Source organism: Somniosus microcephalus, chromosome 2, assembly GCF_052327205.1.
Source record: "Somniosus microcephalus isolate GS21.2 chromosome 2, FLI_Smic_1.0, whole genome shotgun sequence".
Classification (NCBI taxonomy): Eukaryota; Metazoa; Chordata; class Chondrichthyes; order Squaliformes; family Somniosidae; genus Somniosus; species Somniosus microcephalus.
The window spans coordinates 346,552,794-346,565,447 of NC_140988.1; the positions used below are offsets into that span (position 1 = coordinate 346,552,794).

General features: G+C 43.5%; 1 protein-coding gene across 1 annotated transcript in view; it reads right to left on the minus strand.

Annotated features, from left to right (window-relative positions):
* The window catches only part of st3gal5 (ST3 beta-galactoside alpha-2,3-sialyltransferase 5), a 169,334-nt gene that overhangs the window by 25,648 nt on the left and 131,032 nt on the right, over nucleotides 1-12,654 (minus strand). Inside the window, exons 4-5 of the mRNA XM_085975488.1 lie at nucleotides 9,121-9,464; nucleotides 8,139-8,325 (exon numbers count right to left, since the gene is read on the minus strand). Coding sequence (XP_085831614.1) covers nucleotides 8,139-8,325; nucleotides 9,121-9,464 — 531 coding nt within the window. The remainder of the gene's footprint in view (nucleotides 1-8,138; nucleotides 8,326-9,120; nucleotides 9,465-12,654) is intronic.

The window sequence follows — 12,654 nt, forward strand, 5'->3', positions numbered from 1 at the left end:
GGGGTGAGAGCAGAAGTGCGGGAAATGGAACGGACACAGTCAAGGGCCGTGTCAGCCACAGTAGAGGGGAATCATTATATGGTCATAATTATGGTTTGTACATCAAAAGAGCAACTATTGATGAACCACAGAGGTTATGTTACTGTGAAGAAGTAATGAATGATCTTGGGCATCTAAAGACTCATCTTAACAAGTCCCTTTTAACTAAATATTTAGTGTATATGGGAAAATAAAGTAAAATACTGAATAGATTCACTGACCGTGCTTTGTAGCTGATACTCTTATCAAATATATATCTGGGCAAAGGAGGACACAATTAAACTTCCAGAGATGTCGGGGAACACAGTGTCTAATGAGAGGGAGGAATTGAATTAAATCAGTATTTGTAGGGAAATGGGGTTAGGGAAATTTATGTAATTGAAGGCCGATAAATCCCCAGGGCCTGATAATCTACATCCTAGGGTACTTAAGGAAGTGGCCCTAGAAATAGTAGATGCGTTGCTGGTCATCTTCCAAAATTCTATAGACTCTGGAACAGTTCCCATGGATTGGAGGGTAGCTAATGTAACCCCACTATTTAAAAAAGGTGGTAGAGAGAAAACGTGGAATTATAGACCGGTAAGCCTGACATCGGTAGTGGGGGAAATGCTAGAGTTCATTATAAAAGATGTAATAGCAGAGCACTTGGAAAACAGTGACAGGATCGGACAAAGTCAACATGGATTTACAAAAGGTAAATCATGCTTGACTAATCTACTGGAATTTTTTGAGGATGTAACTGGTAGAATAGATAAGGAAGAACCAGTGGATGTGATGTATTTGGACTTTCAGAAGGCTTTCGATAAGGTCCCGCATAAGAGATTGGCGTGCAAAGTTAAAGCACATGGGATTGGGAGTAAGGTACTGACTTGGATAGAGAACTGGTTGGCAGACAGGAAGCAAAGAGTTGGAATAAACGGGTCTTTTTCCAAGTGGCAGGAAGTGACTAGTGGGGTACCGCAGGGATCGGTGCTAGGACCCCAGCTATTCACAATATATATTAATGATCTAGACGAGGGAACTAGATGTAATATCTCCAAGTTTGCAGACGACACAAAGCTGGGTGGGCGTGTGTGCTGTGGAGGATGCAGAGAAACTCCAGTATGATTGGGACAGGTTGGGTGATTGGGCAGATGCATTATAATGTGGCTAAATGCGAGGTTATCCACCTTGGTGGCAAAAACAGGAAGATAATTATCCGAATGGCAATAGATTGGAAAAAGGGGAAGTGCAACGAGACCTGGGTGTCCTTGTGCACCAGTCGCTGAAGGTAAGCATGCAGGTGCAGCAGGCGGTTAAGAAGGCAAATGGTATGTTGGCCTTCATAGCGACAGGATTCAAGTACAGGAGCAAGGATGTCTTGCTGCAGTTCTACAGGGCCTTGGTGAGACCACACCTTGAGTAGTGTGTGCAGTTTTGGTCGCCTTATCTGAGGAAGGATGTTCTTGCTGTGGAGGGAGTGCAGCGAAGATTCAACAGACTGAAATCTGGGATGGCAGGAATGACGTATGAAGAGAGATTGGGTCGATTAAGCTTATATTCGCTAGAGTTTAGAAGAATGAGAGGGGATCTCATTGAAACTTATAAAATTCTAACAGGACTAGACAGACTAGATGCAGGAAGGATGTTCCCGATGGCCGGGGAGTCCAGAACCAGGGGTCACAGTCTAAGGATAAGGGGTAAGCCATTTCGGACTGAGATGAGGAGGAATTTCTTCACCCAGAGAGTGGTGAACCTGTGGAATTCTCTACCACAGAAAGCAGTTGAGGCCAACTTATTAAATAATATTCAAGAAGGAGTTAGATATATTTCTTAAGGCTAAAGGGATCAAGGGATATGGGGAGAAAGCAAGGACAGGGTACTGAATTTGGATGATCAGCCATGATCTCATTAAATGGCGGAACAGGCTCGAGGGGCCGAATGTTTCTATGTTTCTACATAATTTTTACTTACAAGGTTTTTTAAAAATTCATTCCTGGGATGTGAGCGTCGCCGGCAAGGCCAGCATTTATTGCCCATCCTGAATTGCCCTTGAGGTGATGGTGAGCCGCCTTCTTCAACTGCTGCAGTCCGTGTGATGAAGGTACTCCCACAGTGCTGTTAGGGAGGGAGTTCCAGGGTTTTGACCCAGCGACGATGAAGAAACGGCGATATACTTCCAAGTCAGGATGGTGTGTCACTTGAAGGGGAACTTGGAGGTGATGGTGTTCCCATGTGCCTGTTGCCCTTATCCTTCTAGGTGGTAGAGACCGCAGGTTTGGGAGGTGCTGTTGAAGAAGCCGTGGCGCGTTGCTGCAATGCATCCTGTAGATGGTACAGTGCAGCTACGGTGGTGAAGGGGGTGAGTGAATATTTAAGGTGGTAGATGGGGTGCCAATCAAGCGGGCTGTTTTGTCTTGGATGGTGTCAGTATTTATGTGGCTAGTCCAGTTAAGATTCTCGTCAATGGTAACCCCCCCCCCAAGATGTTGATGGTGAAGGTTTCGACGATGGTAAAGCCGTTGAATGTCAAGGGTGGTGGTTAAGACTCTCTCTTGTTGGAGATAGTCATTGCCTGGCACTTATGTGGCGCAAAAGTTACTTGCCACTTATCAGCCCAAGCCTGAATGTCGTCCAGGTCATACTGCATGCGGGCACGGACTGCTTCATTATCCGAGGAGTTGCGAATGGAACTGAATACTGTGCAATCAATAGCGAACGTACCAACATGTGAACTTATGATGGAGGGAAGGTCATTGATGAAGCAGCTGGAGATGGCTGGGCCTAGGACACTGCCCTGAGGAACTCTTGCAGCGATTTCCTGGGGGGGGGGTTAAATGATTGGCCTCCAACAATCATCTTCCTTTCTGCTAGGTATGACTCTAGCCAGTGGAGAGTTTACCCGATTTCCATTGACTCCAATTTTACTAGGGCTCCTTGATGCCACAATCAATCAGTCAAATACTGCCTTGATGTCAAGGACAGTCATTCTCACCTCACCTCTGGAATTCAGCTCTTTTTTCCCATGTTTGGACCAAGGCTGTAATGAGGTCTGGAGCCGAATGGTCCTGGCAGAACCCAGGCTGAGCATTGGTGAGCAGGTTTTTGGTGAGTAAATGCCGCTTGATAGCACTTTCAACGACACCTTCCATCACTTTGCTAATGATTGAGAGTGGACTGATGGGGCGGTAATTGGCCGGATTGGATTTGTCCTGCTTTTTGTAGACAGGACATACCTAGGCAGTCTTCCACATTGTCGGGTAGTGTCAGTGTTGTAGCTGTACTGGAACAGCTTGGCTAGATGCGCAGCTAGTTCTGGAGCACAAGTCTTCAGCACGACAGCCAGGATGTTGTCGGGGCCCACAGCCATTGCTGTATCCAGTGCGCTCAGCTGTTTCTTGATATCACGTGGAGTGAATCAAATTGGCTGAAGACTGGCTTCTGTGATGGTGGGGACTGCAGGAGAAGGCCGTGATGGATCATCCACTCGGCACTTCTGGCTGAAAATGGTTGCAAATGCTTCAGCCTTAGATTTTGCTTGGTTATCATCTTCCAAAATTCTATAGATTCTGGAACGGTTCCTGCAGATTGGAGGATAGCAAATGTAACCCCGCTATTTAAGAAAGGAGGGAGAGAGAAAAAAGGGAACTACAGATCTGTTAGCCTCACATCAGTAGTTGGGAAAATGCCGGAATCTATTATAAAGGATGCAATAACTGGGCACTTAGAAACTAATAGTAAGATTGGGCAGAGTCAACATGGATTTACGAAAGGGAAATCCTGTTTTACAAACCTATTGGAGTTCTTTGAGGATGTAACTAGTGGAGTAGACAAAGGTGAACTGGTAGATGTGAATTTTCAGAAGGCCTTCGATAAGGTCCCAAACAAGAGGTTGGTGAACGAAATTAGGGCACATGGAATTGGGGGTAATATACTAGCATGGATTGAGAATTGGTTAACAGACAGAAAACAAAGAGTAGGGACAAACGGGTCTTTTTCAGGATGGCAGGCTGTGACTAGTGGGGTACATAGAAACATAGAAGATAGGAGCAGGAGTAGGCCATTTGGCCCCTCGAGCCTTCTCCGCCATTCAATGAGATCATGGCTAATCATCCAAATTCAGTACCCTGTCCCTGCCTTCTCTCCATATCCCTTGATCCCTTTAGCCTTAATATATCCAACTCCTTCTTGAATATATTTAATGAATTGGCCTCCACTGCCTTCTGTGGTAGAGAATTCCACAGGTTCACCATTCCTCCTCATCTCTATCCTAAATGGCTTACCCCTTATCCTTAGACTGTGACCCCTGGTTCTGGACTCCCCGGCCATCGGGAACATCCTTCCTGCATCCAGTCTGTCCAGTCCTGATAGAATTTTATAAGTTTCAATGAGATCCCCTCTCATTCTTCTAAACTCTAGCGAGTATAAGCCCAATCGACCCAATCTCTCCTCATACGTCATTCCTGCCATCCCAGGTATCAGTCTGGTGAATCTTCGCTGCACTCCCTCCATGGCAAGAACATCCTTCCTCAGATAAGGTGACCAAAACTGCACACAATACTCAAGGTGTGGTCTCACCAAGGCCCTGTACAACTGCAGCAAGACATCCTTGCTCCTGTACTCGAATCCTCTCGCTATGAAGGCCAACATACCATTTGCCTTCTTAACCGCCTGCTGCACCTGCATGCTTACCTTCAGCGACTGGTGCACAAGGACACCCAGGTATCGTTGCACTTCCCTTTTTCCCCAATCTATTGCCGTTCAGATAATAATCTGTCTTCCTGTTTTTGCCACCAACCTCACATTTATCCACATTATACTGCATCTGCCCAGCATCTGCCCAATCACCCAACCTGTTCAAATCATACTGGAGTTTCTCTGCATCCTCCTCACAGCACACACGCCCACCCAGCTTTGTGTTGTCTGCAAACTTGAAGGTATTACATCTAGTTCCCTCGTCTAGATCATTAATATATATTGTGAATAGCTGCCTGAAAGGCATGATTCTGTGTGTATGACTATGTCACGCTGTTCCTTGACTCGTCTGTGGAACGGCTCTCCCAACTGTGGCACAAGTCCCCAGATGTTAGTGAGCAGGACTTTGCATGGTCGATTGGGCTGGGTGTGCCTTTGTCGTGTCCGTAGCCGGTGCCTCAGTTGATGCCGTGTGGTCCGTCCGGTTTTATTCTTATTATTGTTTTTCGTAGCGATTTGGTACAACTGAGTGGCTTGCTAGGCCATTTCAAAGGGCAGTTAAGAGTTAACCACATTGCTGTGGGTCTGGAGTGACATATAGGCCAGACCAGGTAAGGAAGGCAGATTTCCTTCCCTAAAGGCCATTAGTGAACCAGGTGGGTTTTTCCGACAATCCGGCAGTTTCGTGGTCACTATTACGGATACTAGATTTTTATTCCAGGTTTATTTAATTAATTGAATTTAAATTCCCCAGCTGCCGTGGTGGGATTTGAATTCACGTCTCCGGATCATTCTAGGCCAGTAACAAAATCACTATGCTACTGTACCCTTATACTGTTAGTTACACAGTTATACTGAGTAAATACTGCTTCAGCACTCACAAGAATGCTTTATTCACTTACAAGTCTTAACAGTTGTCACACATGTTGCCGATTATGATGTGCTCTCATTTGGCTATATATCAACAAATAATTCCCATCACATTTGAAAGAGTATCAGTCACATTTTTGGGGGTTTTAGGTCACCAAGTCAATCCTGCAAGCGTACCATGTGCCCTCTATGATCCAGAATGCACGATACTACCCACTATATAGCTGAAGGGCAGCATGATGAGGAGAAATAACAGAGAACCCTTATTACATACACATCAGCTACTAGAATGAATCACGTGCTGCCATGTGAATTCTCCTCTCTTATCCAGCCAACTGGATAAACACGATTACCAATTCGAGACACAGGGTTGGACCAATAAGTGGTGTTTATTTACAGAAGGCAGGTGAATGAAGAAAACAGTTTCACAGCGAGATATATTTTACCTACAATTCTCAATGAATAAAACAATAAAGACCCAACTCAGTTTTTCTCTATAGTCACTAACCATATGTTTACTTACTATTACCTTAGACTAGCCTGATCTTGCTTGTCAGGCTGGTAGAAAACTTTAAACCACTCTGTATTACAACCGTTGGCTGTGAAAATTACAAACACACCGATTCATTGCTGTAATGTAGGGAAGCACAGCCGCCAATGTGTGCACAGCAAGGTACAGTTGGATATTGACTATTGATTACTTGTTGAAACTGCTGGAATTGTATAACTAATTACTGCTGTTAACAAAATGCAAAATAATGTTCATAGGTACAGAATGGTGGATTACACCCCAGAGTATTAAAAGAAATAGTTGAGGAAACTACAAATGTATTCGCCATAATTTCCTAAAGCTCTCTAAATTCAGGAATTGTCGCTGTGGATTGGAAAATTACAAATGGCGCTCCATTATTTGGCCAAAACAAACTTGTACCTCAAGGAAAATCTAATAGACAAACAGATGAGTATGATGGTGTTCCCATGTGTAGCATTGGGAGTTAACCCCTTACAACTGTTTAAAAATTCAAGACAGGCAAAAGTCCATTTTACCACTGTCCCATTCCCCATACCACTTAAAAGTTTTCTTTTCAAATATTGAAAAGCAGTTAATGATACCTAGACTCACCAAACTGTCTTACATCAACCAGTTCAGAATATATTAGCGTTTACACTACTAATCTCCCCATCAGGATCCGTACCAACTACTGAGTGAATGAATTAACACTTTCTTGCCAATTATCAAAGAAGTCAGACAACAGAGTCATATAATCTTGCAGCAGCAGGCCATTCAGCCCATCATGTTTGTGCTGACTTGAACACCTCAATTAAATCTCCCCTAACCTTCTCTGCTCCAAGGAGAACAATCCCTTCTCTGACGAAAGGTCGTCGACCTGAAACGTTAACTCTTTTTCTCTCTCCACAGATGCTGCCTGGCCTGCTGAGTATTTCCAGCATTTTCTGTTTTTAATCCCTTCTCTAGTCTCTCCACATAGCTGAAGACCCTCATCCCTGGTATTATTCTAGTAAATCTCTACACCCTAAATCTCTACTTTGCTCTCTGGTTCACCCTTGCTTCTTGTTCCATCTACTTTCTGCTGGGACAAAGGTTAATTAAATCCCTATCCTTCCTGCCCCTTCAAAGATTTAACTGTCTCAGAATGCAAAGTTTGCCCTAGCAAGTGTACATGACATGTTTCTGATGGGAGGCACATACCACTGAAGCGAAAAGTATAGATACTTTTAAGGGGAGACTAGACAAGCATATGAGGGAGAAGGGAATAGAGGGTTATGCTGATAGATTTAGATGAGGAAAGATGGGAGGAGGCTCGAGTGGAGCATAAACACCGGCATGGGCTGGTTGGGCCGAATGGCCTGTTTCTGTGCCATATATCCTATGTAATGTAATTTCATGTTGGTGGAATAATCACCCTTCCTGTTTAAGTATGACTTAGGATTATTGGTTGGTGCACAATGGCTAAGTGCATACAAACAGCAATGTCCTGTACCTTGGAAATGCCTTGATATTGGAAAATATATCAGCTGTTTATGCTGCTAATGATCATCACTGCTGGGTGAATGGTGGAGCAGTGGATAGCACAACTGATTTCTGTGATGACCTCTGTGGGCAGTGGATGGAGCTTGTGGCATAAAGATTGGGTGGCAGCAGTGAGCATCACTGCCACTGTTAATGGCTGTCCATGCAGATCTTATGGACCATTGAAAAACCTCAGTCACAGCCTCTCTACTGAGCCCATGCCTCAAGAGACCCAGATAGTTGGTTCTTTTGCTGTAGATTTTTTCTGTATGCATTTCCTGTATCCTCTGCATTCTCAGGCCGTTCCCTCCTGTTCCACAACAGATACCCAGCAAAGGCAACTGCACCCATAGTCTAGGCTTAAAACTCCTCTGTACTGTTCACTTTTGCCAATACTGGAGTGATAGTTTAACATCTTGAGGTTACTGAAGCAATAAGGATGCAATATATTCAAGGAGATCTGCTGTTTCAAATAATAAAGTGCATCAGTAGGAAATGTTGACATTTTAGTAAATCTACTCACCACTTGTTCTTTTTTGATCATGGCCTTCAGCCAGCTGAAATCTACTCCCTTGTACATGACAGCAACAAACAGCATGTAAGGATCATAGTCAAGTAGAGATTTTGGTGCTCCCTCTGGATAGCTCATTCTTATAGTGGTTTTGTTACCAACATCTTGAGTGAATCCTTGGATTGGTGCATTGTTCAGCCTAAGTGAGAAGAATATAAATTTCTTGATAGGCAAAATTAGAACAATTTGAATGACATTAGTGAGTTTCTAACACTGAATATTTCAATTGGGATGGCTTGTCAGAACTACAGCTTCATACAATCAGATATAGTGAAGTTATCAACTGCACAGAAGATAAAGCTTTTCAAAATGATCGCAATTTAACAGTTTTGTGCAAGTCTTAGAGCAAGTCATGAGACACAGATCTGTTCCGGTGATATCACATGATCTCAAGATATGCTAAATCTCATTTGTCAAAGCATCCTGATATGTAATTTGCCATTAGACCTTCTTACCTGTATTGTATGCATTCAAATCAAAAACATTTCAATCATCCTGAAGCTGAAATTGTAAATACCTTCCTCGATGATCTGAAATACACATCTCTAGCTGGTACTTGAAGCTGAAAGGCAACCTCACGTAGCCTACCTAGTTGATAGCTATATCGTAAACTCATTAGATGCTTAATTTTACCTGCAGAGAACTCCCTAGTACCATCAGCGGGAACTCCCTAGTACCATCTTGGGGTGACAGTGCTTATATTTTAGAATCACATGATCGCACAGGAACAGATCTGTGCTGCATTTAGTTATCTTTATTAAAGATCTTTGAATTACACTTTTTAATCTTCATTACATTGAGAAAAGCTAGTGATGTTACAGTTAAACAGACATTAAAACAAAAGCAAAAATGTTTTTAAAGCATCACAAGTCATTTGAGCAATGCTCTCTTGTGGAAATGTGACTGGTATACACAAATATGTAATATTCTGTACCTGATGACAACATCAAATTTATCCAAATATGGTCCAAGACCCAACCCCCGTAGTATTCCACCACTTCCTAAGACAATACAGCGTTTGCAGGGCTTTCCTTCTAGTTCTTCTGGCAATGATACCATGGGCATGAGATCAATGAGTTGGTTAAAACTATTCTGGTGCGTGTTAAAACCAAATGGGGTGTTATACTTGAATACAGTGTCACGTAAAATGGAATTTCTCTCCAGGAAAGGACGCATTTTGAGATCATATTTGTGAGGAAACAAAATAGCCATTTGTTGCTGAACAAAAGACGGTCGACATTTTTGCCCTAACACTTTTTCAGCATATCTCTGGGCATTCTGTAAAAGAACAAAAACACATAATTAATATATCTATACAAGTGTCCACAGTAGCTTTTAAATGACAAAAATTATTTTCAAGACTGGTTTTCTTTATGACATTTCCATTATTTTCTCTAGACAAATAAAGACACATTTAATTTACGATAAGAGATTTAAATTTATGATAAATTGGTCTTAAAGCATCTGTGTAACCGAGTTTTGTGCTGCCAATACAAGTTTGATTCAATAAAGGAACACAATCACTGGGCTTCTCCTGCTCTGCCGCCGTAACTTGGCGGAAACCTTGTTAACACGTCCAGCTCCAGGGAACTATCCCATCATACTTCAATCCTTACCTTGCCGAACATTTACAGCATTGGCATTGATTCCCTCCCTGGCATCATCACCTCAGAGTCCAAGAATCTATCCCTGTCCCCCACCTCTTCCTTATTTGTACACTGCCACAGTCAATATCACAGCAGACGCAGGGTCAGCTTTCACATGTACACTGACGATACCTAGCTCTACCTCTCTTAACCCCTACACTGCCTCTGATCTGTCAGACTTCTCTGACAAAATCTTGGAATAGTCACAATTTTCTTGTAGTAAAAGCGCCCTAAAAATTGAGTTTTCAGCAGAAAGAGTTCATGTTAAGAATCATGAGTATTTCAAGACAACAAAGGACCTTCACACCCCAGGTTGCCAAGGCAACAAAAGTAGAGACAAAGCATGCTGGGAGTGACTTAGAAAAATGCCACATTTATCTGGCGCTAGCCTTCAATAACAATAAAACGAAACAAGAAATTATGGCAAGTCATCAGTCAGCTAACAAGTCTGGTTTTTGTTTTGACATTACATTTGGCTCATTATAACTCAACAGGTATCTTGTTTATGGCTTTTTTTTTAAATTCGTTCACAGGATGTGGGCATCTCTGTCAAGTCCAGTATGTATTGCCCATCCCTAATTGCCCTTGAGAAGATGGTGGTGAGCCGCCTTCTTGAAACGTTGCAGTCCGTGTGGTGAAGGTACTCCCACAGTGCCGTTAGGGAGGGGGTTCTAGGATTTTGACCCAGCGACGATGAAGGAACAGCAATATATTGCCAAGTCAAGATGGTGCGTGACTTGGAGGGGAACTTGGAGGTGATGGTGTTACCATGCGCCTGCCGCCCTTGTCCTTCTAGGTGGTAGAGGCTGCAGAATACCCAGCCTCTGATCTGCTCTTGTAGCCACAGTATTTATGTGGCTGGTCCAGTTAAGTTTCTGGTCAACAGTCCAGGATGTTGATGGCGGTGGATTCGACATTGGTAATGCCAGTGAATGACATGGGGAGGTGGTTAGACTTTCTCTTGTTGGAGATGGTCATTGTCTGGCACTTGTGTGATGCAAAAGTTACTTGCCACTTATCAGCCCAAGCATGAATGTTGTCCAGGTCTTACAGCATGCAGGCACGGACTGCTTCATTATCTGAGGAGTCACAACTGAACACTGCAATCATCAGCGAACATCCCCACTTCTGATCTTATGATGGAGGGACAGTCATTGATGAAGCAGCTGGAGATGGTTGTGCCTAGGCACTGCCCTGAGGAACACCTGCAGCGATGTCCTTGGGCTGAGATGATTGGCTTCCAATAACCACAACCATCTTCCTTTGTGCTAGGTATGATTCGAGCCAGTGGATTTACGCCCCCCGATTCCCATTGGCTTCAATTTTACTAGAGCTGCTTGATGCCACACTCGGTCAAATGCCGCATTGATGTCAATGGCAGTCACGCTCACCTCACCTTAGGGTGATTGACAGGAGGCATTTGCTTAAGATCCAAGAATAATTACTGAAGCTGTGAGCTCGTCAGCAATAAGCTGAACTAGAGTTTCAACATCAGGTACATATGTTTTTTCAAATCCTGTTAATGTGTCAACTATAGAAGATATTTAATTGTAAACCAAGTCAATTTTATGACAATTTTGGACATTGACTCAAGATGGCTCCTGGGCTGGCAGCTCCCTACAGAGCTCCTCTGTCCTCAGCTAACAATTGCCATCCTTTGCCCTTTTCTCACAATCTCCTTTCCTCCAATGCTTACGATCCCCTTCCTGCTCAGCATGCCCGTCGGTGGATAATCTTGCCAACCACATTCCTTTTCCACTCACCGTTACCCCTTTTGAAAGAAGACTGTGACAAAAGATCAACAATCACAGCGCTCTCCACATTTCCTACCAGAACATCTATTTATTCGCGAACAAGGCCCTTGCCATTATCGTGGATGGCTGCATTATCATGGCTTTGACAGAAACTTGGTTCACAGGTAACAACACCTGCCCCTTACTAAAGCTTCCCCGCTTGGCTGTACGTTCCACTTGCCCTACCAAACCATTGTGGTGGCAGTGTGGCCCTCATCACTAAATCACACCTTGGTCTCTCCCCTACTCCTCTGGCACCAACTCCTCTTTGACTAAAATGGCAGGGGGTTGGGAACCTGTGCAGGGAGACAGAGGAAAGGGAAGCAAGGATAGAAACAAAAGACAGGAAGGAGAAAAGCAAAAGTGGAAGGCAGAGAAATCAAGGGTGTAAAAAACACAAGCCTGAAGGCTTTGTGTCTTAATGCGAGGAGCATTCGTAATAAGGTGGATGAATTAGCTGCGCAAATAGATGTAAACGGATATGATGTAATTGGAATTACGGAGACATAGCTCCAGGGTGACCAAGGCTGGGAATTCAACATCCAGGAGTATTCAATATTCAGGAAGGCCAGGCAAAAAGGAAAAGGAGGTGGGGTAGCATTGCTGGTTAAAGAGATTAACACAATAGTAAGGAAGGATATTAGTTCTGATGATGTGGAATCTGTATGTGTGTAGCTGAGAAATACCAAGGGGCAGAAAACGTTAGTGGGAGTTGTATACAGACCCCCAAACAGTGGATGGCAGTAATCGGGAAATTAGAGACGCGCGCAATAAGGGCACAGCAGTTATCATGGGTGACTTTAATCTACATATAGATTGGGCTAACCAAATTAGTAACAATACTGTGGAGGAGGAATTCCTAGAGTGTATACGGGATGGCTTCCTGGACCAATATGTCGAGGAACCAACTAGAGATCAGGCCATCTTAGACTGGGTATTATGTAATGAGAAAGGATTAATTAGCAATCTTGTTGTGCGAGGCCCCTTGGGGAGCAGCGATCACAATATGATAGAATTCTTCATTAAGAT